Source organism: Rhagoletis pomonella, unplaced genomic scaffold, assembly GCF_013731165.1.
Source record: "Rhagoletis pomonella isolate Grant_MI unplaced genomic scaffold, Rhpom_1.0 Rhpom_scaffold_00002, whole genome shotgun sequence".
Taxonomy (NCBI): Eukaryota; Metazoa; Arthropoda; class Insecta; order Diptera; family Tephritidae; genus Rhagoletis; species Rhagoletis pomonella.
Window position 1 is genome coordinate 25,525,378 of NW_023458556.1, and position 24,454 is coordinate 25,549,831.

Sequence of the window (24,454 nt, forward strand, 5' to 3'; positions counted from 1 at the left end):
TTGTTTGGCTAATTACAGATTAGGGAGTTAAGCTTGAAAATTCGGATAATCCACTTATGTTAATCTAGTAATAATTTAATCATCCTCGGCGAATCCTAAATTCCGAATAATAAAAGTTAATAATGTAGGAACTGGAAATTAAATAGAACAACATAACATAATACTTAATGATTAATGGTATTTAAAAGAGGTAATGCCTTGAAAAATTTACAAGAAGATAATCTCGTTTAACCTTAGAAGGTGAGTTGGGCGCTCAGTGTCCATATTGATTTAAAAATTTAAAAATTTTATTTTGAATTTCGGTGGTTTGAGAAGTCCTATTTGATTTTTGTATCGTAGGCAGATATATTGTACTTTGATTTATAAGGTGGCAAAATACCAGGTGTATATTTCTTATAGTAAAAAAAAATAACGGATTTTATGTGGTGAGTCGAATATTTTAGCTTTTTTTAGTATAACTTTTTTTGTCATCCACGCTTTGCTCCCTACTATTTTCTCTTTTCTTTTTTTTCAATAACAGAGCTAGTCTCCACCATCTATAATATTCTCTGTATGTTGGGTGGAGTATGCGCCGCACAGTGTACTATTTTTGAAAAAAAAAGGTTCAAAATCAAAGGAGAAGAGATAGCAAAATAAATGTAGCGGTGAGATAGGGAATTCAGGAAAAATAGTCTCGTTTGGTAGAATAATTAAATTTAAAATTACTTTCAAAACTAGATGGTTTAAATTTTTTCTTTTTTTTTTGCCTGAATTAGTATGCCATGAAATTTCTAAAAGGTTTTAACTACATATTTTTGCTTTTTATACATGAAGGAATCCATTTCCTTTGTCGCTTAAATCGAAAAGGCATTTCAGTTAAAATTGTTTTTAAAATGTTTATTACAAACTGGTTTTAGGTAAAAAAAGAAAAAAAATCAAAACTTTCACTTTTGAAAGCCTTTTTAAAGGTCTGATTGAATGAAAAATTACATTTACCTAAGGACCGACCTTCTAAAAAAATATTCGGATTGTTAAATTCTTGACTTAAAACAGCGTTCAATGAACTTAAAAAAATATTTTAAATAGATCTTATGGTTTTTGCGACCATGGAAATGGATACCCTGATGTAAAAACAGCAAAAATATCTGTTAAAAAAGTTTATTGCATACTGGTTTCAGGAATTCTGCTTGAATTCGGATTTCGATACGAGTATTTTTTTCGACACCTACTTGGTATCGAACGAAAAGTATCGAGTATGTACTTGTATTTACTCGTATCGTTTAATCCCTAGTTAGATCAGAAGTTAGATTTTTGTTTACAAATGAAAACGGCTGGATTGTGTCGTACAAATCGTATGTATTTAATTCATTGTAAATATAATTATATTAAAATCGGACTTGATTTACATTTTTATTTATTTCAGCTAATATCTCAGCAACATTCGGATACCATCAATATAAACCAAATAGAAGTCATGTCAATGATTCCATTCTTTCCATCATTACGGCCACAAATCGCCAATCGAATTTGGTTCGAAATTAATACACCACCCAGTGAAGATGATGTTTTGCGCTATGAGCGAGAACATGATAGCTGGAAAGAATCTATTAAAAATGCTGCAAGTGATATTCCACCATTGGGTAAAGTACTTACAAAACCAGGACCAGAAACTGATGACGAAGATGGTACGTACACTTTAGAGGTGTATTCATATTTAGTTTGTAGATTTAAAGGTTCAAATACAAGTTTATCCCTTTGTTATCATTTGTGTTTACAGCCAACGATGATAGCGATGATTCTGATACACATGACGACGATGATGACACAAATGATAGAGCCATTCCTGGTCAGCCAGAGCATTCAGCACTTTATTCGCCCGGTGATGATATTAATCCTATGAATGAAGATGCTCTGCCATCAACAGGTGACACATTATAAACCACTTCGTGATAAATAAAAAGAGGAAAATGGTTCCTCTATTGTTCTCCACCTTCGATTAATTTTTAAAATAAAAAATGTTTGAGTAAATTTGATTTTAGAAATTTTTTTAAATTATCATTTTATAGAACTTACAAATCGGAACGCCATTATGCACATATATACATGTTAAGGCAAAGAATATACAATGTAGAAAGGAACGGGCGATATTGTTAGCTGACGTTGATTGCAAAAATTGAAACTGACCAAACTTAGTGGTACAACAAAAAGCAAATCGCTTTGATATCTGGCAGAACAAAGGAACGAAAGAGTTGAAAAACTCGGAAAGAGCAATGTCTGGTGATTATGATTTGGTGGAGCAAGGATCCCATCGAAGTACCTCCAAAGGTTTTTACGATTTTTGCATACCACCATCATAGGAGAAAAAATATCCAAATGGGCCGAAATGGCTAATTCAGTAGATAGACCACTAGCCGTGTATGCCTGGATGTCACGTTCAAATCCTTGCAACGTTATGAAAATATCGGCTTCATTAGTCATATAAAGGAACTGATTAGACAAACATGTAAACGAAATGTTGGGCAAATTGCCACAGAATTCCCACGTGGAGACCTTTAGGTAGCACTGTACCAGCCAGTTGTTACTTTCTGGTTTTCACCATACAAGCGTCAATCAGTTCTTTAAATGCCTGGTGTGAGATTAAGCTGGACCTCTTGAATGTATGTACATAATGCACGCAAATATAGGTATATGTACGTACATAAATATCGTTTTTTTTTTTTTTTTTAATATTTAAAAACTGTTGCTTGCTTAATCACTGTCTCTCATGACAAGATAATTTGAGTTTCTCACAACTTTTATAATTTCCGCGCAGTTGTAACAGGGAATCAATAAATCTTTAACAAAGTAGAGAACCGATGTAAGAGTTGACGACAGCTTAATCATCTGAATTAAATTTTAAGATTAATATTGATATACTTTTTTTAGTCTTTGTTCAATTCGGAAACCCTTAAACTATTTTAATTATACATAACTTTTAAAATTAATGCTGCGTCTTTTAAAAAACATGATTTTTTTTTAAGTGGAGATGATCGCAGATGATACAAATACATATAGAACTTCATTTTAGTATAACATTTTTGTCTAAAAGGAATATGTACCTATTGCTTATTTAGTAAAAGACTGTCACAACTAAAACGGCATTCAGATGCAAAATCGCTTCACCCGGGTACCACACAGGATTTTAGCATGTATTACCACACCAAATTTTTCACTTCGTGAGTTGTAACAGTCTTTTAGTAAATGAGCGATGTATTGAATCACATTCCTTTTCGCTTTATAACATAAAAATATTTTCCTCTAGTGCTTCTATAGTGGATTTGTGTATCATTTCGTTAACAGCTTCTTGAAACTTTTTGCTTCCCGCAATTACAAATTCTAATTTTGTATCTTTTTTAATAACATTACAAATATTTTCTAATTCTGATAGGTTTAAACGTTGCGAATACACTAATTCTTTATACCACAATTTGCTTTGAAACCAATCACATTTACCTGTGCATTTCGAATCCTCGCACATTTCCTTTGAACACCGCTGATGTGCGAGATATATTCTACTTGAATAATTCCAATATTTGTTAAATTCTTTTAATTTATCACGGAAATAAGAATGTTTCAAGTCTCTGTAGCACGCGAGCTGTATAACTCTGCTAAAATCCTCCTCGTTATCGAGAATTCTCTTAACAATCCGGAGCGTTGGAGCAATAGCTACTCCTTGTGTAATAACAAAAACGCAACTATCTTCACAATTTCTTGTTGTCCGTTCGTATGCACCGATTGGTCCACGGAATTCCACCAAGTCGCCGGGCTGCAACCCACTAATGTATCGCGACATATAACCATTTGGTGAAAGGTTAACAAGTATTTTAAACTCCAATGCCAAAGCGTCAACCCAAAAGGGTGAGTAGGGTCGAAGCCAAACAACATCGTTCGGTAATTTGGTGCGCATCATTATATGATATCCAACTGGTATGTCCAAAATGTAATCACCCGAATCGATTGGCAGGTCAGCAGCTTTAAAGTGAAGCTCCAATACTTTGGGCAGGTCCTCATTACTATGTGTTGAGTTAAACGCCTTTGGGTTATGCGATCGCCTTTCAAGTAGACGGAATTTTTGATAAATTGATATAACATTATATTTTCCCACTAGATCGACAGCATCAGATTTACGTAGTCCCACATTTAATATGCAGCTCATACATCCATTGCCGCAGCAATCACTTTCATCCATAATGCATCTCTTACCAGAGGATTTGTTTACTAATCAGCTGTTTTCATATTTTTGACGTACGTAAGCGTACATATGTATGTATGTATACCTGCGTTCATTTTCAAAATGAAGATGGACTTCAGAAATCTGGAAGATTAAGGTAAATCGCTTTGGAATGTTCATATGTAATTTTATTTCACTTCAATCGTTCCAAACTTTATCATACTGTGCATAGTATTCTGGAGGCAGTAATTTATGGGGAAGTTCAATAATTCTATTAATTTGCTGAAGAACTCAGTCCAGTTTCTATATCAACAACGTGGTTTGCATACGGCGCGTGGGATGGCCTGCAGCCGATTCGAATATGTTAAAAACTACGAACAAGACGATAGTATCCTGCCTAATGTTTGGATCGTTATACGTTTGGACGGCAAGGGCTTTCATAAATTTTGTAAAGCTCACAATTTTGTCAAGCCGAATGACGCAAATGGTAATTAGCATTATTCTATATACATATGTATTTACCTTCTTTACCTAATATGCACCAATAATTTTTACCCAAACAGCTCTGAATTTAATGAATACGGCCGCAGTAAGTGTCATGGAAGAATTTCGTGATATTACACTGGCTTACGGCCAAAGTGATGAGTACTCATTTGTTTTCCGCAAAGAAACTAATGTTTTTAATCGGCGTGCAGCTAAGCTTCTTTCATATGTTACCAGTTTATTCACTTCAGCATATGTATTTAACTGGAGCAGGTGGATGAGTAGTAAATCTTTGCTATATCCTCCATGTTTTGATGGACGTATTGTCTTATATCCATCGGATCAGAATTTGCGCGACTACCTCAGCTGGCGGCAAGCGGATGTTCACATTAATAACTTATACAATACAGCGTTTTGGAATTTGGTACTAGAATCGGGTCTAAGTAATCAGGAAGCTGAAGCAGAACTACGCGGCACATTTTCCGCAGACAAAAATGAAATGCTTTTCACGAAGTTTGGCATTAATTATAACAATCTCCCAGTTATGTTCCGAAAAGGCACTGTACTTCTAAGAAAAAGAGCAAAAACAGAGGGCGATGGTGGTCTGAATAGACAACTAATTGTGCCTCATCACGATGACATGATACGTGAGAAGTTTTGGAAAGATCATAGTGAATTACTAGGAAAGTACAAGCCGGGCAATTATGTATGTGCCGCCGAGGATATACCTCCTGTGCTCCTAAGTCAGATTGAAAAGCTGAATTTAGATGAAGAAAAAGGGAAAGTCGGCGAAAGTTCCAGTTAGCATTAAAATATTAAGTAGAATTATACTGGTTTTGAAATAAAAATTCATTTTAATCGGTATGCTAGGTAACTATTGTATAGTTCTTAATTACATTCTAAATTAAAGTCCAAGTCTAGTCACAATCAGTACTCCTCATCGTCGTCCTCATCATCTTCTAGACCACAGTTACTGGACTGAGACTTCATTTGACGATGCATTAATTCTGCGCTTTGCTGAACCGCCGACGCCTGCATGCTAATCCACTGTTGTTGCTCTTCCCGCGCTTGCTCTTCTCGTGCTTTAGCAAAAAGTTCTTGTTGTTGCCGTAACAGTTCCTCTTCAGGTATCCCAAGATTTTCAAGCCGTGTGCTTTGGCGACGCCGTTTGGCTGCAACTTCCTTACAATCATTCAATACAGCTTCTGCCTCCTGCTTGTAGTCGCAAAAACCTAATCGATCAAGCGCTTCCAAGACATGTTCGGCATTAATCGTTTTTTTATTACGCCTATTGCAAACATCATTAGCTTCAGAAGAAATCAAGTGTATAAATTCTGTGCAGCAGTTAAGTATCAGCTCTCTGCTCTCGTTCGCCACGCGCACCGACGGTACCAGTTCTTTTATAATTTTATTAATGCTTGCGCGTGGCAATGTTAATTCATCATCCTCCGTTGGTGGTGGACAAAGCTCATCTTGAGGATCTGTCATCTTTGCTAAACCTTCACAAATATAAATAAAGGAGGCACAAGTGAAAAAATTTCTAATCCAATACAGCGAATTTTTGGGATTTCCAAACCAAACAAATCGTAGTTAGAGATTTCGGAAAAACATCGATGCATCAAAAATATCGATGGTGTGCTCGATGCACCGACATTTCTCCACTGGATGTATAAGTAGTCGATGTATCGATGCATCGATATTTTTCCAAAACTGGCATATGTAGTACATTAAACCATCATTCCAGTTTTTAATTTATTTATTTATTTATTTATTATAGTCTATGAACAATAAATTCTTACAGACTATAGGAAGGTTAAAAAAAAGTATTTAATTTAGCTACTTAAATTAGGTAATTGAATTTAAAATGTTCACAAATAATGACTTTGGTAGCGAAAAATCGATATCGATAGAATTAGAAATTATATTGAACTCATTAGCAGCTCGGCAGAGGGGCGCATTCCGAGCGTTACTCGTTTTACAATTACTACAATAAATGGCAGAACCGAAGTGATCTTTGCGGAACACAAATAAGACAAATAAGACCAGTAACTTTCACCAAAAACTTGACATAGCTCCAAGAAGTTGCGTTGGAAACATCTAATTAGCTCAGTTGCAGTAATTTATTTCTAACTTTGTACAACTTTCCTAATAACATATTTTGTTGTGAAACATCATCAGTGTTTTCCTGTGGAGACAGGGCTTTATCCGAAAATTCCTATGCAAATCGATTCATCGATGCCCTTCGATGCTTCAAAAAATATCGATGTACAATTGATGCATCGAAACAAAGATAAACATCGATGTATTTTTGCCCCTGACATTCCTAATCGTAGTTGTCAAAAAATTACACAGCGCCTTCAGATTGCAGGAATTTCCTCCAATTGTCAAATTTGACAACACGGCGAAATATCCCAATTTGAGTGTTGGAAAATACAATATTACTTGTAATCATATTGCACAAAAAATTATAACCAATCATTTATATTTATGTATATGAAGACAAGTTACATATATTTTAAAGGATTATTTTTATTCGGTCATAAAATCATGTGTTCCCGTACATGCTTTGGCGGAAGCAAAATTTTCCTTTTGCCAATCGAATCGTTTCGACAACACTGTATGGAACTTACATAAGAGGAAATTCTCAACACCATTCGCTGTCAATTGCTTCGTGTCGTGAAAAAATTTGGTAATTCTCTTTTTGCATAACCAAAAATCGCAAAAAATATTAATATAATAATACTTTTATTCCATTTCCAGTTTTCTGCGCGGACCCGAACTTCAACTTAACAAGATGATGATGCAGCGAGCTAACGTTTTGGTCCCCATTGCCATTGAGGCTACCATACAGTCGCAGCCCCAACGCGGCATGGCTACTCTGAAAGCCATCTCAATCCGTTTGAAGTCCGTGAAGAACATTCAGAAAATTACGCAATCCATGAAGATGGTGTCAGCAGCTAAATACTCTCGCGCTGAGCGTGATTTAAAAGCTGCACGTCCTTATGGCATTGGTGCCCAGCAATTTTTCGAAAAAACTGAAATTCAGTCTGACGAGAAGGCCGAGCCGAAGAAGTTGATGATCGCCATGACCTCTGATCGTGGCCTGTGCGGAGCGGTTCACACCGGCGTCGCTCGTCACATCCGTAACGAATTAGCCAAAGGTGATGCCAATACAAAGCTCTTTTGCGTAGGTGATAAGTCGCGTTCAATTTTGTCGCGTACCTATGGGAAGAACATTTTGATGGTAGCTAACGAGGTAGGCCGTCTGCCACCCACCTTCCTAGATGCTTCGAAAATTGCTCATGAGGTGTCTAAAACCGGCTATGACTTCACCGAAGGACAAATCGTCTACAATAAATTCAAATCTGTGGTATCATACCAATTGTCTACGCTGCCAGTGTTTAATACACCCACCGTAGAGAAATCTGACAAGTTAGCGGTGTACGATTCACTCGACAGTGATATTATACAAAGCTATTTAGAATATTCGCTAGCTTCCCTGATTTTCTATACCATGAAGGAGGGTGCTTGTTCTGAACAATCTTCCCGTATGACTGCCATGGACAACGCGTCCAAGAACGCAGGTGAAATGATTGAGAAACTCACACTCACATTCAACCGTACCAGACAGGCTGTCATCACCCGCGAGTTGATTGAAATTATTTCTGGTGCTGCCGCTTTGAATTAAAAGCATTGACGAACGATTTCAAAAAAAAAGTAATGCATTGAAGACATTTTCCCATAGGAAGAATTGTTTCAAGCACACTAGAATGCAGAGTTTAGCAATTAAATTTAAAGTAAAATCGAAATTAATAGGGCAAACAACTCTTCAGCACTATTTGCAATGCGTGAAATTAAATTTTGAAGTAAAATATAAATAAAAATTACGATAACAAACATTAACATGTCTTTTAATCAAGGAACAGTAACGCTTTCTAAAGACACGTTTTTTTGCAGTTGGGATCTACAAATTTTTAAGTTTGTAAAAAATTTCATGAAAGTATTTGAAATTTCGGAAATGATTTTTAATTTGGCAATAAAAGGATAGACAAACATTAATTCCGATTAACGGTGCAATATTGGCGCTATAAAAAATTTTGTCTGTTGCTTCGAATCCTAAATCAAGCAGAAAAATTGTATTAATTCTATTAAAATCTACGAAATTACGATCAAGGGTCAGAATTGCTAGAAACGTGTGTTTCAAAGCATACGCTACGGTCGTAGCTATTCGAATTCAATAACACCTTCGTAGATTACACGAAAAATTCGAGCCTCTAAAATGTGTGGTGTGCGTCCTGATGTTATAATACAAAATGGATGGATCTACAATTTTAGATGCTGCTCGGAGCAGCCGAATCGAGGTCCAACGGAGTGATAGTATGCACTACTAACCAAGTCCAAAGCGGCCTCAGTCCTTGGGCAGATATAAATCTGGGTGGTTCCGTTTTGCTATAAAGTAAAATACTTTACCACTTTTCGTAAGTGTTTTAATTGCCACTATAATCAAAAAAAAAAAAAAACAATTTTTGTTTTAGTAAAAATAATTTTTATCATAGTTTTATTTGCGCTTCCCAATCGTTACCATCCAAAATACATCGTTACCCTCAATCTGAAAAATTTATTAACTAAAAATTATATTGGTACAATGAAACTAGTACAAGTACAAAACATAATTAATATATATATATATATTTTTGAACTGAAACAGAATGTACTTAAAAAAATAAGTTGAGCACAGTTATGACGTATGCATGCACTTTTAAGTGGTCTCTTACCGAAAATCGTTTGTATGTAAATAGGTGTGCAATTACATAATACAACCTGGATTTTTTTAGGTAAAACCTCCGTGTTTCAGTTTTACTTGTGACAAGCCATCCCAAATCATAATTCTACAAAAATCTTTTACAAATACGGAAGTACAAAAGGAATCATTTATTGTTTCTTTCAAAAGTCCGTGTTTCACAAACAAAAATTAAGAACCCCCAAAGTAAAAATTTCTCGATTTAGTTTCCTTATACATACATTGATTTTGTCCATTTGTTTTATTTTTTTTTTTTTGTCATTATTTATCCCATTTTATGGTTTTGTTGTGTTTATCGTTTGATTTTATAAAAAGGTGTCTAATTTATGAAACAAAAATACATTGATATAAAATAAAAAATAATAATTTCCTCTCTGTTACATGCGGATTACATAAGCATGTGTACTGCGGCGACGAAGTCTACCATTTTTTTTTATGTTCGTCCATTGATACACCACCTGGCCCCAGTGACACAATCATTAATAAACCGCCGATCACGGAGAGCGTCTGGAATAATAAAACATTTCGTAAGATAAGTGTTTAACAAAGAGTTTTTGAAAAAAAAAAAGATATTTCGAATACAATGAAATAAATTTAGCCCCAAATTCACAACATGTATAAGTATTTATGTGTGTACAATAAGCGACGATTTACCTGGAAAAAGTCATATTTTAGGAAATCTCTAAGTGGCTTATAAGAAGGAATGGTCCACCACGCGTTATGATACAAATTCAAAACGGTCAACAGTGCTACGAGGATGAGTGCAGACAATTTTGTTTTATAGCCGATTGTTACTAGAACCATCAAAATCGAACCGATTATATCTTGCACAATCTGAAAGAATACAACAAAGCATTTGAAAAAGAATAAATACATACATATGTATTTGAGTAATTTGATAGTGGTGAGATTTTTACTCAGAACATACCTGAAGGAAGCTCAGTTCGAAGCGTATAAGTGTAATAAACATAAATGCAAGCAGTACACGACCAGCGAGCTGCATAACATTCTTCGGCTTATTCTCACCAAGTGAGGGAACACCAGCGAACAGACTACGTCCTTCGACTCGTGATTCGGCTAATACGAGCAGTAATGCGCCGATCAGCGCAAGATTGCGAAACAAGAATTGTATGTCCCAAAGTATAGAGTAAGCTATTGTCTAGTTGAAATAACACAAATTTTAGGTAAATGTGGATACAACTATAATTATGCATGCATGCATGCACATATGTAATTGAGTGGCCTACCTGTAGCACTACGATGAAAAAGAGCAAACCCACAGCAATCTCGACTTTATACCTAGCAATAACCATAACACAGCCACCAAGTTGTCCAAACAAATTCACTAACACAAAAACTGTAGCCAAAAATTTGCCACAGCCCCAGCTCATATCCATATATTCACGTTGTTCGTTCCATTGGAAGTACATGCGTAAACCATCTTCGAAGAACGTCGCAATCAGACATAGACGAGCGACTGTAGGTAGAATATTTTTGCCGCGACGTATTACCTAAAACGTTAGAAAAAATCATAACTATGTGGGTACCAAAACCAAAACAAATTTTAAATGTGCAGATTAAATTGGGTCTACAAACAAACATAAATACAGTAAACCCCGCCTTCCTTTGTATCACCACTTAACTAAGTACCTAATAAGCTTAACATCATCAGTTTTTGTTGGTCTATAGACATACTGTTACATTTCGACACCTCCAAACCATAACACCTAATCTGGAGAAGTTCCTTTTCCAAAAGTAAGTTTAACCTGTGTGTAATCAAATGTTGGAATCAATTTTTAACCAACTTCCCGATAAGCTAGAGACTTAAAATTTAAAACTGAATTAATCCAATCGTTTTTCTAAAGATTCTGATTAAAAAGTTTAAAATATTAGTGAAAATTTGCAGAATTTGTACTTTTATAAAAAAATAATAAACATTAAATAAAAGACAAATAGCCAAAACTGGTCAAAATATACCACTCCTATTATTTTGTTGACAACTGTACATATACAGTCAATCAATAAAGTTTAGGTACAGAGAGTTTTTTGCAATTTTTTTTTACGCACACTAAGATCTAAAGTGAGATAACTCAAAATTCATAAAGGGAAATTAAACTGCTTGTGGATAGTACAGATTCAACGCAATTAATACGAAAACAGGTATATAATGTTTTAGTTAAACTACCTTTGCAAGATATTTCTGAAATTTACCGTTATACCAGAAGCGAGCGTAATTTTAGTCCGATTTGAATAATTTTCAACAAATTGCTTTTCCGTACCAAAGTTATTAATATTAAGGGCACCGAGTTTGGTAGAAATTTATAAATCGGTTACCGAGATACAAATTTGTGGTCATAAGTTGGCGGCGCTAAGGCCATTATCTAAAAAATTATATTATTCAAATTTTCTGCTAAGTGGTTACCGATTTATCGCAGCTTTCGTGTTTCTGTAAATTACCGATATATAGCAGGTGGGCGTAGTTATTGCCCGATTTCAAAGATTTTCAACAGATTTCTTGGCTAGACCCGACATAAAGCAGAACGGTCAGCAGGTAGCTGATTATAGAATTATAGAATTTGATAACGCGCTAAAGAAAAATGAGATGGAAATGAGGCAATTATTGCAAGCTGTATAAAGTAGCATTTGGAGAAAGAATTAAGGCGCATTGCTCAAGAGACAAGTGTAAAAAGTGTGGGTCACACAATTTCATAATAATATTATTTTTGACCACAATTCTACTTAACGTACTCATTTTCACAATTTTCATCGAATATTTACTGAAATGTCGTAGTTTTTACATTTTTCGAAAATACCGTTATATGGGAAGTGGGCGTGATTACAGTCCGATTTCGCCCATTTTCAATGACAGCATACCTTGGATAAAGGGCAACCTACATACCAAATTTTGTTGAGATATCTCAAGATTTGCTCGAGTTATCCTGTACACGGGCAGACGGACGGACGGAAGGACAGACAGACATTGCTTAATCGATTTCTCTTTTCATTCTGAGCATTTATGTATACATTTGTCCATATCTATCTCGATTCATTTTGGCTGCTACAAAAAACCGTTATGCGAACAAAGTTAAAATACCGTTGTGCACAAGCGCGCTCGAGTATAAAAATATTTCGTTTAATTGGATATAAACGCTATGAATTGACTTGTGCAAAAAAATCTCCCAAACTTGTTTATGAGTTGATCGCACTAGAAATCTAGGTGTGCGAAAAGATAGTCGCAACTCGAAAAATTCAAGTTTCTGGCTCGTATATTGTAAAAACTTCGTGTTAATATTTTGAGAGAAACGAATACATATGTATGCATCTCTTTTGCTGTTTTTTGGGTAAATTCAAAGCCTTTAACGTGTGTTTTGAGTTTTAAGAGATGCATGAGCTTGAAGAGGTTAAAGTTTTTCTTGGCATAGCAGTGAACTGTTATTTTCATACTCCTACATATATTTACAGCCATAACTGGGCGGGCATGTCGCTATTTGTGGTTAAAAGAAAAAACAATGTTGCATTTTAAACGTGGCTTATTACCAACTTCAAACTTTTGAAAAACTAAAATACATAAATGTGGTAAAAGAGAGAAAGCAAGCTGATGAACACAGTAACTCCACAAATTTTTTGTTCGTGTACTATGTAGTATATACATATGTACATTTGATTTGATAATCCGAAATGGAAAGCAAAAGTTAAATACATACATATGTATGTATCTACACACATGCGTTATTATGTATGTAGTGTGTTTATTTAATATTTGCTTACCGACGAAGTGTGGAGAAAGCGTAAATTACATATTTATATATGTACATATGTGTATTATGTTATTCTGGACCTGTTCGTAGATATATAAGTAGGTACATATGGCTATTAACAACGGAAACGGATGAAATATTTCTCCTCCACTTTGCACGAAGTTCATTTGTTGTTGTTGCTCGAAAAATAACGTGATTTTAATTTCACTTTCTAAGGTTAACAGTTAAGTAATAATAAAATAAAAATAAAAAATTATAACAAAGTACTTTTAGTTGCAAGTACCTACATAGCCCCCACAATTTACAAGACCTTGAAATTTTAAATTAAGAGTTCTCTGAGAAACCCCAATATTAGGATTGCTCGTGCTACTTTGGAATTTTAAGAGACGTCGAATTTGTGGCCTGAACAAGTTAAACTGCAACAAGTGTTAATAATGACATAATAAGAAACACACTGCACAAGTCTCCAAACGTGTATTAATTAAACATTTTTTTAATTTTTTGGTATTATATACTAAAAATTATCATAGCAAAACCAAATTTTGTTGCAAAACAGCACAGCCAATATTCCCATATGATTGACATGAGCCTTTTGTGTTTTCACACAAACAGAGAATTTTGAGTTAATAGACTTTTGAAGAATGTCTGCGTCATGATTGCATATGATTAGTCTGAATAACTACTTGGTCAATGCAGAAAATAAAACCAAATACTTAATCAGATGCATAAAATTAGCATACATTTTACTTTTTAAACACTAGGTGCCCCGAATAAAACGTTGGTACCTAATCTAATGACATGACTTAACTTGGAATCCTTGCTGATCATAAGAATTCCGCGAAAAAGGCTAATTGGTCAAGCCACTATCATATAAAAGCAACTATAATATAAATTAAAATCAGCATTATTAAACACACTAACAAAAAACAAAACTGAAGCAACAACAAACCCAATTTACTGATACGAATGGATGACGTTGACAGTTTTTTCTAATCTACCGTGCGGCCAGTCAGTCAATGCCGCTGCCCTCATCTCTTTGCTTTCGCAAATAGTTGGCTAATAACTGCGATGGAAGACATTTTATCCGTTACGCTGGTGGACACTTTATATTAATAGTTTCACATCACAATAACTTTTTGCCCTTTAACTAGATATCTTATAACAACTTGACCCAACGCTGCAGGTTGCAAACTTTTTGACCATTTTACCTGATCCGCCACATCCTCCGTTTTCGAAATGTACTCGTTGGGGATATTCATCTTTGTTTGTGTGTATGATTTTCGCTGCCTTCCCGGAACCTTGGCTCAATAGAACAAATCCTTATACTACGGCTTAATATCAAAAGCCCTGCCTTATTTTATAATATCGTACTACTTTTTTATATTAAAATTAAAGAAATGTTAACAAAATCTCAAGAAACACGAACCACTTATCACACGAACTACGAAAACGAGACAAATGTTGAAAGAGAACACGTCGCTGCTGATAGTGTTGCATTTGATGTATTTGAGTAGTGTTGATAACGATAGTTGTTAATATTTTTTTTTTTATTTTTTAGAAAAATTCAGAAACATTTATGAAATGGTTTACTCTATTTTTGAAAAAATTATTTCCAGGTAATAGTGGAGAAAATTGTTTCAACAATTTTAGCAATCGAGCGTAGGCTCACAGCCCCACAATACATTAGGGGTCTTCACACCGAGCTTTGTGCTCGGTGGCTGTATATTCGTTGATTTTCCCCATGTATGTATGTACATTGTTTGTTCAAAATTACTTTATTATCGGTTTCTAGAATTATCGTGGTGACAAGCTTAATATTTTTTGGTAGTTGGGAAACTGCAATCAGCTTTTCGATATTTATTAAATCCTCGCGCTACCGAAAGACATAACGCATATGACTGGCCGTTTCGGACAAATAAAATTTATTGCTGTCCAGCTGTTGTTGTAGCGGCACTACTAAGCCCCGCCTATTTCGGTTCATCCCTCAATCATTGCCGTCAAGCTCAACTAACTGTAGGCCCAGGAAACGGGCTATTTCAACAGGGTCGGATCAAAGTGAGAGGGGTGTCAGCTGAGTAGGGTTGCGCTGACATGTGAAGAGGTGGTTGGTGTCGTGCGGAAAGACTACACATGCCGGACACTTATCGGGGATTTTGGGGTCGAGTCTGAACAAAAAGCTGTTGAGGCGACTACAGTATCCAGGTCGTAACTCACCCAGGGTATCGCGGGTCTCTCTTGGTAGTTGAAGCTTCGTCACTGCAACAGGTGGTGATTGGGCTCCGACCACGGCATTCATAGGCCGGGAGTCGTGGTAGGTGGTGACCGACTCCCTATGAATGTCGCTGATCGCTCGTCGGTTCGTCTCCACAATCCGGACACTCATTGGGGATATTGGGGTCGAGTCTGCGCTGTAGCTGTTGAGGTGGCTACTGTAATCAGACCGTAACTGAGCCAGAGTAACGCCGGGCTCTCAGATAGTGATTGGGCTTGTTGCGACTCTGTACTTTGTTGACAACTGCGGTTATGTGCGTGGAGAAGGAAAGCAGTCTAGCAAAGGTGACCGCTAAAAATTTCGGGTTGTTTACTGTCGGTGTTGGTGTGCCATCGACGTGATTGTGTGCGTTGAGAAGGAGAGTAGGCTATCAAAGTTGACCCCTAAAATTTTCGGGTTGTTTACTGTTGGTGTTGGTGTGCCATCGACGTGAATGCCTAATTCTAGCCTGATCCAGGTGGTGAAGAGGATCGCCGTTGATTTCGCTGGGGAGAGTGTTAGGCTCCTTGCGGTGAAGAAGCGAGAAAGGCTGGAGAGATAGCCTTTTGCTTTTGGGGAGAGGCCATTAATTTCATTCCCAGACGACAATATCGAGCAGTCGTCAGCGTATAAGATCAGAAAAAACTCCCTCGGGTGGCTGGGGGAGCTTCGAGATGTATAAGTTAAACAGTAGCGTGGGCAGAAAATCCGCTTTTTAAGAATTTTGATTGGTAATAGCAAAAATATGGATCATTATGCTCTAAAAAATATCTGTGTGAAGTGTGAAAATTGTTGGTCAATATCCTAGGTTCGCCCAAGTCCATCAAAGTTCAAGTACTTAAAAAAATGTTTTTCCTTACCTTCTCTTCAAAAAAGGTCCATATACCAAAAAAATGTATTAATCAATTTATTTATTAATTTTTATTTTTTGAGCATATTAAACTTTGATGGACTTGGGCGAGCCTAGGATATTGACCAAAAATTCCAAATTTCACACAGGTTTTTTTTAAAGCATAATGATTCATATTTTTGCTATTACCAACCAAAATTCTAAAAAAGCGGATTTTCGGCCCACGCTATTAAACAGTAAGGGATAGAGGATACCCCCTAGTGGAATCCCTTAACAAAGCGTGTTGCCCGAGCACGAAAAACTCGGTGCCCTTCCCTCTTCCTTGTCACTCCCTGTCCTACAAGTAACGAGTTGCCGCGACAAAAGTTTCTCTGTCTGAACCTAGACTTATGATACTACTTCCAAGTAAAAGTGAAAGTACATAACGTGAACATGGCGGCCAGAAAATCTAAAGATTTTTAGGGAATTCGCTTAAACTCGTCAAGTCTTAAACTGTGTAAAACTTGTGAGTTTACGAGTCTTTTATGGGAACGCCCCCTTTGTAAAAAGGTGTAAATAATTGCGTAAAGTCAAGAATGATAGAATACAAGATTGCGGATTTCTGCGGGTGATGACGTCACGTTCGCAACGAATAGAAGAGATGGAGGAGACAAAAAAGGCGGCGACCACCACTTGTAAATAAATCGTGGTTGTGTTCATCTACTTTCTCATCTCTCTCTACATCGTGGCGTAAAGTGACTGTTTGACAAATCATCCAGAATTTGTGAAGCAATTTTTGTTTCGTAATATTTTCCATAACATCCCGCCATCTTGTCTCTATCATGCTTGGCTAAAATACAATCAAAAATGCCAAAAACTAGCAAAAAACCTAAGTCATTACAGCTTGTGGATGAAATTCATTCAATTTATTTTTATTATTTTACCATACATTTTAGTATAAAAATGTCGGCCCTCGGCAACACTAAAGTGTACGAGGTCGTTTGCGCATGAAATTTGCCTCGTAATTTTACGAGGGCCTCGTAAATAGAGCTCCATACAAATTTTTACAGTTCTTTTACGAGGCCCGTAAATTTACGAGCTTTTCGAGGTTTTCGAGGCTTTTACGAGTTTAAGGGAAGACCCCTTTTGATTTTTGTTCAAACTTTTCCCCAAAGGGCCCTGTCACACGGTCAGTAATTATCACGATATTTGGATCGCGATCCATATTGATGGATTGATGGATCGCGCACGAATGCTACATGTTCAATATTTATCGCGTCAGTATGTGCATAATTTTTGTGCTGAACGCTTATTATGACGCAAGAAAATATTTTTATTTTGTGCGTATAATTTACAAAGAATGCATTCCACAATCATTTTAAAATTTCCGATGTTAATCAAATTTTTTTCAATTTCTTTTGAAAGGTTTTAAGCACCGAGAGCGAAGGCAGAGCGAATACGTTTTCGATGTTCGCATTATGAGAGTAAAAGATGAACTGACGAAATGTATGAATCGCATGCTACACCGCCAATGAATATCGCGATTAGGCCTGGGTAACGGCGCAAATTTTTTGGCGCTGACACACTAACCCCAGCGCCACTGTCGGAATCAGCACAGTGTGTTGGCGCAATTGCGCCTCCTCAGGCTAAAGCTCATTTCCTTTATTGCTGCACGCTGCACCAAAGTGAATTAATACAAGGTGATATCGGTTGAGAAAAAACTCAAGTATACCCAGGTTCAAAACCCAAAAATTCAACAAACCCATCATTTTCACATTCAGAAGGACCGCGACGAATTCTAGCAGCACCACCTTATATGTGACACTTCTACTTTCGGGTGTTCTTTGCTGGTTCTTTGCGACACGCCGTGTTGTCAGTGTTCCGGTGTTGAACTAAGGTGAATTAATACAAGGTGGTATCGGTTGGGCAAAAACAACTCGAATATACTCAAGTTCAAAACCCAAAAATACAACAAACACATAATTTTCACATTCAGAAGGACCGCGGCTAATTTTAGCAACACCTCCTTGTAAAAATTCGCCTTGTGCTGCACATTTGACAAGTGAAACTTCGTTTTGTGTGTTCTTTGCGCCGCCCGGTGTTATCGGTGTTCCGGTGCTGCTGGCGCCATTGCGTCACTGAGTTGTGAAAATCGGTATCGACGCCAGTACCTCAGCTCTCGGTATCAGCGTAATGGCGCGGCGTCGCACTGTGTTACCCACGGCTAATCGCGATACTTGTATCATGTCAATAAATACTGACCGTGTGACAGGGCCCTTAAAGGAAAATTTCGACATGTTTCCCAAACCGCTTGTGTGGTGTATTTGCCTCTTTAAATTCGTGTATACACAATGTGAGCGTTCGGAAAATACAACGAAAAGTGGCGAGACGAGGCCAAATCGACTCATTTTCGATTATTCTTTTCTTGTGCTTGTGGAGAGTAGGTGGACGTGTACGTGTTTGCGTTTTTAAGAAAATTTAATTTGAAGCATATTTTAATTGCATAACTTAATAGCAAAAACATTGAAAAGGCAATTTTTGCATTGAACATAGAGGAAGGTAAGTTCTTGATTCAAAAAATATATCTTATTTTTAAGTTTTAAAGCCTTTGAAATGGTACTAATTATATGCAAATCATGCACTTCATGTCCGCCATTTTGTTTTTTCTGTACATGGAGAAAATTCCACGCCTTCATTTTATTAGTGAAAAAATTGCTGATGCATATCTTTTATTTCTAGTATTTTCGTTAAATATCGGATTAGAGTCACATAAATATCAAATATGCCGCGCTATCGAGAGTGGGACTTGGCATGCAAAGTATACGTTGGTAATTTAGGTTCATCTGCTTCAAAATATGAAATTGAAAATGCCTTTAGCAAATATGGCCCGCTGAGAAATGTCTGGGTAGCGAGAAACCCACCTGGATTTGCTTTTGTTGAATTCGAAGATCGCCGCGATGCGGAGGATGCAACTCGAGGTTTGGATGGAACGTAAGTAGTCAGTAGTCAGTAGTAGTAGGACACACCCATTTTATTTCAATTAATGGTATTACAATTAATGATTATGCATGTACATATGTACATATATATGTTGCAGACGGTGCTGTGGTACTCGTATCCGTGTGGAAATGTCGTCGGGTCGGTCACGACGTGATGATAGACGCCGAGGTGGCGGTGGTGGTGGTGGAAGTACCAGTGGAGGTCGCGGTGGTGGACGCTATAGGTAAGTACAAGACCGCAAAAAATTTGCTGCGCAAAATTATGGCTATATTGATTTATATGGTGGCAAGCAATATTGGGAAAGTGCCTTGAGCGAGCCAAAATTTTCTTATGGAGGTTTAGTATGTACTAGTAGAATGGCGTTATTTAATGATTGTTAGAAAATCTCTTACAATGTGGTCGTAAAAAAGTCATTTATGTATGTATATGTAGTTGGTTACATGTATTGAAACGGATTGCGTATGATCATTTTTATTATTCATTAACCAAATTGACTGATAATCCAGGAACGTGGAAAAAATTTACATTTACAGGCCTTCAAAGCCAAATAGTAGGGTACCATTTAGGGATATTCTGTATTACACATATTTTACGTGTTTTTTATCTAGTTTTTTTTTGTTAAGGATATTGAAAGAGATTTTAAATCTAGTTTACGATAATCATTTTGCAGGATAAAGTCTACTGCTACTACTACTTCTACTAGAACTTCTACCTCCTCTTCCTTCAACAAAAACTACAAAAACAACATCTTCACGTATCACAACTACTGCTCCTTCTCCACAAATCTCACCACGACAAGCAACAACAAGCTCAACTTAATATCGTTCAGCGACAACAATCTTGATAATAGAAACAATTTTATCAGCCAGCTATTTTTTTACAAAGATCAACAAAATTTCGACAACAACAATTTTAGTTCAAGCGACTACCATTATTTTCAACATCTCCAAAAACAACAACAAGAACCGCCACAACACAAAAATTTCATCAGTAAAATTAAAATCATTATTTTTGTTATCAACACCGACACCTTGAACACCACCAACACCAACGTCACTACAATTTTGCACCTAAAATTTGCTCTCGTTTTCGCTGTAGTCATTGTCATCAACACCTATCTAACAATTGTTGTTGTCGTAATAGAAAACTGTGACAGTTGTCCTGATGTTAAGTGCAGTAAAAGATCAACAATCATTAGAACAGCAACTACTAGTACAATAACTACTGCTACTACTACTACTACTTCAGCTGCAACTGCTTCTACAGTCACTGCAACTATTGCTACTAGAAGAATTAGTGCAACTAGTAAAAGTGTGCTTGGGCAGCAGGCGCAGGATCAGCATCAGCGGCAAAAGCTAAAGCATTTACAACAGCCATCATCATTAATACCACCAATACCACCTTAACAACTTGAAATACTACCACTTCCTTCTCCTTTGTATATGCAACTGACTGTGATATGAGCCCACAACACTACTACCTACAGCACAACAAATACCATCACCAACAACATCAACATCGACTTGACAATAAATGCACGCTCATGAGATAACTGATTAGATAAGCTGATCAATGTGCTTGGTCGGTAATGTATGTATGTTTGTAGTCACTATCAGCCCGGGAGATGGTCCTAAGAAGAGGGTGACTTATGTGTACCTTGTAATTTCTTATGCTCGCAGAACTTTTATTTTATAACATTATCCGTAATTGCCTATTGAATACGCATCTTATTCATCACTTTTGACTTGAAAGGTCGTCGACGATTCACGATGAAATTTGACTAAGAACCTATTTAACTTAACTAAAATGAACATTTTACTGACGGTACATTGGGTCGACAAGACGTACAGATTGTACAAACAAATTTTCAGCCACGCCACCGAAGTAATGTTGGTTTTTATTTATTTATTTTTTTTTGAAATTACAAAAAAAAAAAAAAAATGAAACGCCATTAATTCGGTTGTGTGAATACCAATTACTTATACACATACTAACTTTGAGATGGTCGACGGGACTGTTGAAGAAGAGAAAACATCGCGAATATTATTTATTTATTATACATTATAAATGTGCATAACAGTTGTGAGCGTGATGGTTCTTCAATCAATCCACACCTAATCGGCGTTTTCAACTTTATATGATATGAATTTATTTCACTAATCCTGCAGTCGTCACTACTGCAAATGTATATCTCCAACATGAGTTCGGGCTATATTTCAACATCAGAAATGAGTATAATTTAGTATAAACCTGAAACAACGAGACGAGTTTCGAGTATGTTGAGAATCGGTCCACTTCTTATATAGGAGGTAAGGGTGGGTGTGCCATCATGTACATCGTTTTTGACATGAGAATATGCAAGCGCCGTTTAAGTGCATCAAGAACGAATGAATACGAGTGCTGCAATTTCAAGTAAGAATAACTTCTTTCAATATTAGATACATACTGCATAGTTCTCTTTGTTACTAATATCATAATTCTATTGAGGTTATTTCAAGTTGTGTTTAAAACATTTTACGAAGTTAAAATTTGAACTTTTCTTGATAAAATTCTATCCACTAATTGTTAATTCAATTGAATCCGAGCAGGTGAACTCAAAGCAATATCAGCTCGTTAATCACCAATCGCATCTGCAACACCTGTTTCTACTAAATAAGTGAAAACGTGTGCTCTTCTCAGCAACAACTATCTACTTGACATCCGCCTTCTACTATGGTCCTCCTCCTGTGCGGTACACGGGATCGTACTTCATTTGGTTAGAATTGCATCCATTTTGGGTTAGCCGGCCGATCGGTTAAGCCTGATCATGAGGCCGTTGTACATCATGCTACACAGCGTTCCAACAATCCAGCTTCACTCCTGATCTACAAGGTCGTCAGCCTAAAAACCCGAACCCACATTTCATCAAGGACAACAGCAACTCTACCTCTCCGCTGATGTACAAAAACGAGTGGCAATCCAAATCAAGGCTTTTATATCTACTTTACCATCCCTGTCATATCCGCTATGCGCAACGACCGCTTCTGAGCATCATTGTCACTGACGACCGCCAAGTTTGCATACAAGATTGTTTTGTCAATAGTTGATTTGCAATTTTCATGATCTCCTCTCATTTTCATTCGAAGTAGTCATCATAGATCAGTTGAATATCGAACTTATTTCATTATCACCAAACCGCCACAACCACTACTACTACTGCAACACCTCAACAAATCAGTCAGAACCAATAAGTGAACAACTAAATTGGCAACATTTATTCGTGGTAGGAATTTCACAGTCAATCAACAGTAATTCTCTCTGCCCCAGAAATTCTGCAATCAGTCGACAACATAAGAGCGGCTCGTCATTTTACGGCTCAACAAAGCAGCATTCAGAACTTTTAATTGCATTAGCATAATATTGAAAATACAAAGAAAAATGCAACTTCATCGTTTTCGGGGTTGAATTTATGGCCAACAGACCGTATGAAAGATACAAACAGTTTCACCATAAAGGTCGTTGAAGTTGAAGCAACTACTGTGGTGCTACTGGTTGGATTAATGTGAAACAATAATTCGAGCGAGCAGTGTGGCTAGAAATTATTGCAAAATAATATGCAAGTCACTCTCAAACTGTTGTAGTGGTATGAGTGTGGCAATTATTTTTGTTTTAATATTTTGCAATAAATTGTATTTCCTGCCCCGCCGGAATTACTTGTTTGAACAATAGCCAAAGATTGGTCAACGCTTTTCCTATACATCGTCCTATACATAATGCAAATTTGCCTTTCCTGAAATCCTGTCAGCAACGATGAACATCATAATTCTCATCGAAACTACAATGGTAGTAAATTATAAAAAAAAAAAAAAATGCTTACAAAATAAGCCCATCTAAAGTGTGGATTTTGTGATTATGTGCTTCCTTATAAATTATTCCATTCGACATTTAAATAAACTTATTTTTCTTTTTATATAACAATTTCTTACAGATCTCGCTCTCCACGTCGCACACGCAGCCGTTCCCGCAGTTTTTCGAGAGACAGACGCAGCCGATCGGACTCCCGTGATCGTCATTAGATATAGAATTTTTAAATTTCTCAAAGTGAATTCCCACAAAGAATCTATTTTCTTTACCCAATATCTACATTTTATTATCACATAGAAAGAGAGAACTTATCATAAAGTAAGTTTTAGATTTTGAGAGTTAAGAAGTATAAGTGAGAAGATCCGGTTGCAGCATGATAGAATGGAAGTTTTGTTTGCGGCAAATAAATGCAAATATTTGCATAGTTTTGAATTTCTTAATTATATAAATGACGTGAACAGAACCACCACCACATCGGATCACTAAACATACAATCTAGAAATCCACCAACATACTTTTTCTCAAAAATGCACCAATCTAAGGTAAATTCTTTAATTTTTGTTCTAGCAATTTACCAAATTGTACGTACGTTTGTGAATAATTATGGAAACCCATATTTTTAAGTCTTGCTAATCTTAAAAGTACAATAAAATAAAGATAGACATATAAAATAAAAGTAAAAAATACACTTCTTTAAATATGCCTTATTTAGGTGCCATGAACTCATATATAAAAGCGTTGGAAATATATTTACGTAGTTTCTTATTTTTATTCTCACACTTATTGATTTCCTAATTTTATATAAGTTTTTGCAAAATTCTTCTGCACCATGCACAGTGTTATGGCTCATGGTATATTATTCGTTTGGGAGGTAGGTCTACCGCTGCTGTAGGCGATTTCACAACGACTCAGAGCATTAAGATACTCTCCTAGCAGTGATCGTCACTGGTGGTTACCTCCTTGGGCGGCATGAAGCCTACAGGTGTGTGTCGCTGTGCAGTGTCCCAGAAATGGTGTCAACAATTCCATTGGCAGGGGAAATATTATAGTGGAATTCTTCTCGGCTGAAATGCTGCTAAGCGTTTGTAGATATCGCAGCTGGAATGACAAATAAAAAATATGCATTTATGGGAAGTATAACGCTATTCTTGATTTTGAAATGATGATAGTAACGATATAGGGACATTCGTAACATATAGATTTGTTTGCGAAACACCCATACCATACCGGATGCGGTGGCGTCGAAAATACCTTGTGTTCAGAAATGCATCAAGCCAAAGCATCAGTCTCTTGTTTTTTT

General features: G+C 36.4%; 8 protein-coding genes across 13 annotated transcripts in view; 4 read left to right on the top strand and 4 right to left on the bottom strand.

The window, feature by feature from the left end:
• The first annotated feature begins 1,223 nt into the window (after window positions 1-1,223).
• LOC118733339 (anaphase-promoting complex subunit 15B) lies at window positions 1,224-2,663 on the top strand. Of its 2 annotated transcripts, XM_036462693.1 has the most exons (4): window positions 1,224-1,331; window positions 1,403-1,664; window positions 1,757-1,903; window positions 2,046-2,663. In XM_036462693.1, the coding sequence occupies exons 2-4, from the start codon at window positions 1,454-1,456 to the stop codon at window positions 2,087-2,089; spliced, it is 402 nt and encodes a 133-aa protein (XP_036318586.1). In that variant the 5' UTR covers window positions 1,224-1,331; window positions 1,403-1,453; the 3' UTR covers window positions 2,090-2,663. The 2 variants fall into 2 exon arrangements, with proteins under 2 accessions (XP_036318586.1, XP_036318587.1); XM_036462694.1 differs by lacking the exon at window positions 2,046-2,663 and having other exon boundaries at window positions 1,225-1,331; window positions 1,757-2,012.
• A 342-nt stretch (window positions 2,664-3,005) lies between these two features.
• LOC118733336 (NADH-cytochrome b5 reductase-like) lies at window positions 3,006-4,214 on the bottom strand. Its single transcript, XM_036462691.1, has one exon. The coding sequence runs from the start codon at window positions 4,205-4,207 to the stop codon at window positions 3,254-3,256; it is 954 nt and encodes a 317-aa protein (XP_036318584.1). The 5' UTR covers window positions 4,208-4,214; the 3' UTR covers window positions 3,006-3,253.
• On the top strand, window positions 4,146-5,561 carry LOC118733335 (probable tRNA(His) guanylyltransferase). The gene is made up of 3 exons (XM_036462690.1): window positions 4,146-4,346; window positions 4,422-4,676; window positions 4,753-5,561. The coding sequence occupies exons 2-3, from the start codon at window positions 4,442-4,444 to the stop codon at window positions 5,475-5,477; spliced, it is 960 nt and encodes a 319-aa protein (XP_036318583.1). The 5' UTR covers window positions 4,146-4,346; window positions 4,422-4,441; the 3' UTR covers window positions 5,478-5,561.
• LOC118733337 (protein Dr1) lies at window positions 5,498-6,300 on the bottom strand. The gene has a single exon (XM_036462692.1). It carries the CDS (start codon window positions 6,158-6,160, stop codon window positions 5,600-5,602), a length of 561 nt encoding a protein of 186 aa, XP_036318585.1. The 5' UTR covers window positions 6,161-6,300; the 3' UTR covers window positions 5,498-5,599.
• Window positions 6,301-7,261: 961 nt separating this feature from the next.
• On the top strand, window positions 7,262-8,389 carry LOC118733340 (ATP synthase subunit gamma, mitochondrial). Its single transcript, XM_036462695.1, has 2 exons — window positions 7,262-7,361; window positions 7,433-8,389. Exon 2 carries the CDS (start codon window positions 7,467-7,469, stop codon window positions 8,358-8,360), a length of 894 nt encoding a protein of 297 aa, XP_036318588.1. The 5' UTR covers window positions 7,262-7,361; window positions 7,433-7,466; the 3' UTR covers window positions 8,361-8,389.
• An 881-nt stretch (window positions 8,390-9,270) lies between these two features.
• Window positions 9,271-14,715, bottom strand: LOC118733341 (surfeit locus protein 4 homolog). Its single transcript, XM_036462697.1, has 5 exons — window positions 14,440-14,715; window positions 10,721-10,984; window positions 10,402-10,632; window positions 10,128-10,307; window positions 9,271-9,980 (listed from the first exon to the last, which is right to left on the bottom strand). Exons 1-5 carry the CDS (start codon window positions 14,488-14,490, stop codon window positions 9,894-9,896), a joined length of 813 nt encoding a protein of 270 aa, XP_036318590.1. The 5' UTR covers window positions 14,491-14,715; the 3' UTR covers window positions 9,271-9,893.
• Window positions 14,716-18,680: 3,965 nt separating this feature from the next.
• Window positions 18,681-23,528, top strand: LOC118733344 (RNA-binding protein 1-like). Of its 5 annotated transcripts, none has more exons than XR_004992235.1 (5): window positions 18,681-18,870; window positions 19,051-19,302; window positions 19,409-19,534; window positions 19,982-21,723; window positions 21,900-23,528. XR_004992235.1 is itself a non-coding variant. In XM_036462705.1 (4 exons), the coding sequence occupies exons 2-4, from the start codon at window positions 19,094-19,096 to the stop codon at window positions 20,715-20,717; spliced, it is 1,071 nt and encodes a 356-aa protein (XP_036318598.1). In that variant the 5' UTR covers window positions 18,681-18,870; window positions 19,051-19,093; the 3' UTR covers window positions 20,718-23,528. The 5 variants fall into 5 exon arrangements, 2 of the variants coding, with proteins under 2 accessions (XP_036318598.1, XP_036318599.1); XR_004992236.1 differs by having other exon boundaries at window positions 19,982-20,901; XR_004992237.1 differs by having other exon boundaries at window positions 19,982-20,901; window positions 23,279-23,364.
• A 389-nt stretch (window positions 23,529-23,917) lies between these two features.
• Window positions 23,918-24,454, bottom strand: part of LOC118733348 (band 7 protein AGAP004871-like) — a 30,841-nt gene continuing 30,304 nt past the window's right edge. The window contains exon 3 of the mRNA XM_036462711.1: window positions 23,918-24,252. Within this exon, the coding sequence (XP_036318604.1) occupies window positions 24,097-24,252 (156 nt within the window). The 3' untranslated portion in view covers window positions 23,918-24,096. The remainder of the gene's footprint in view (window positions 24,253-24,454) is intronic.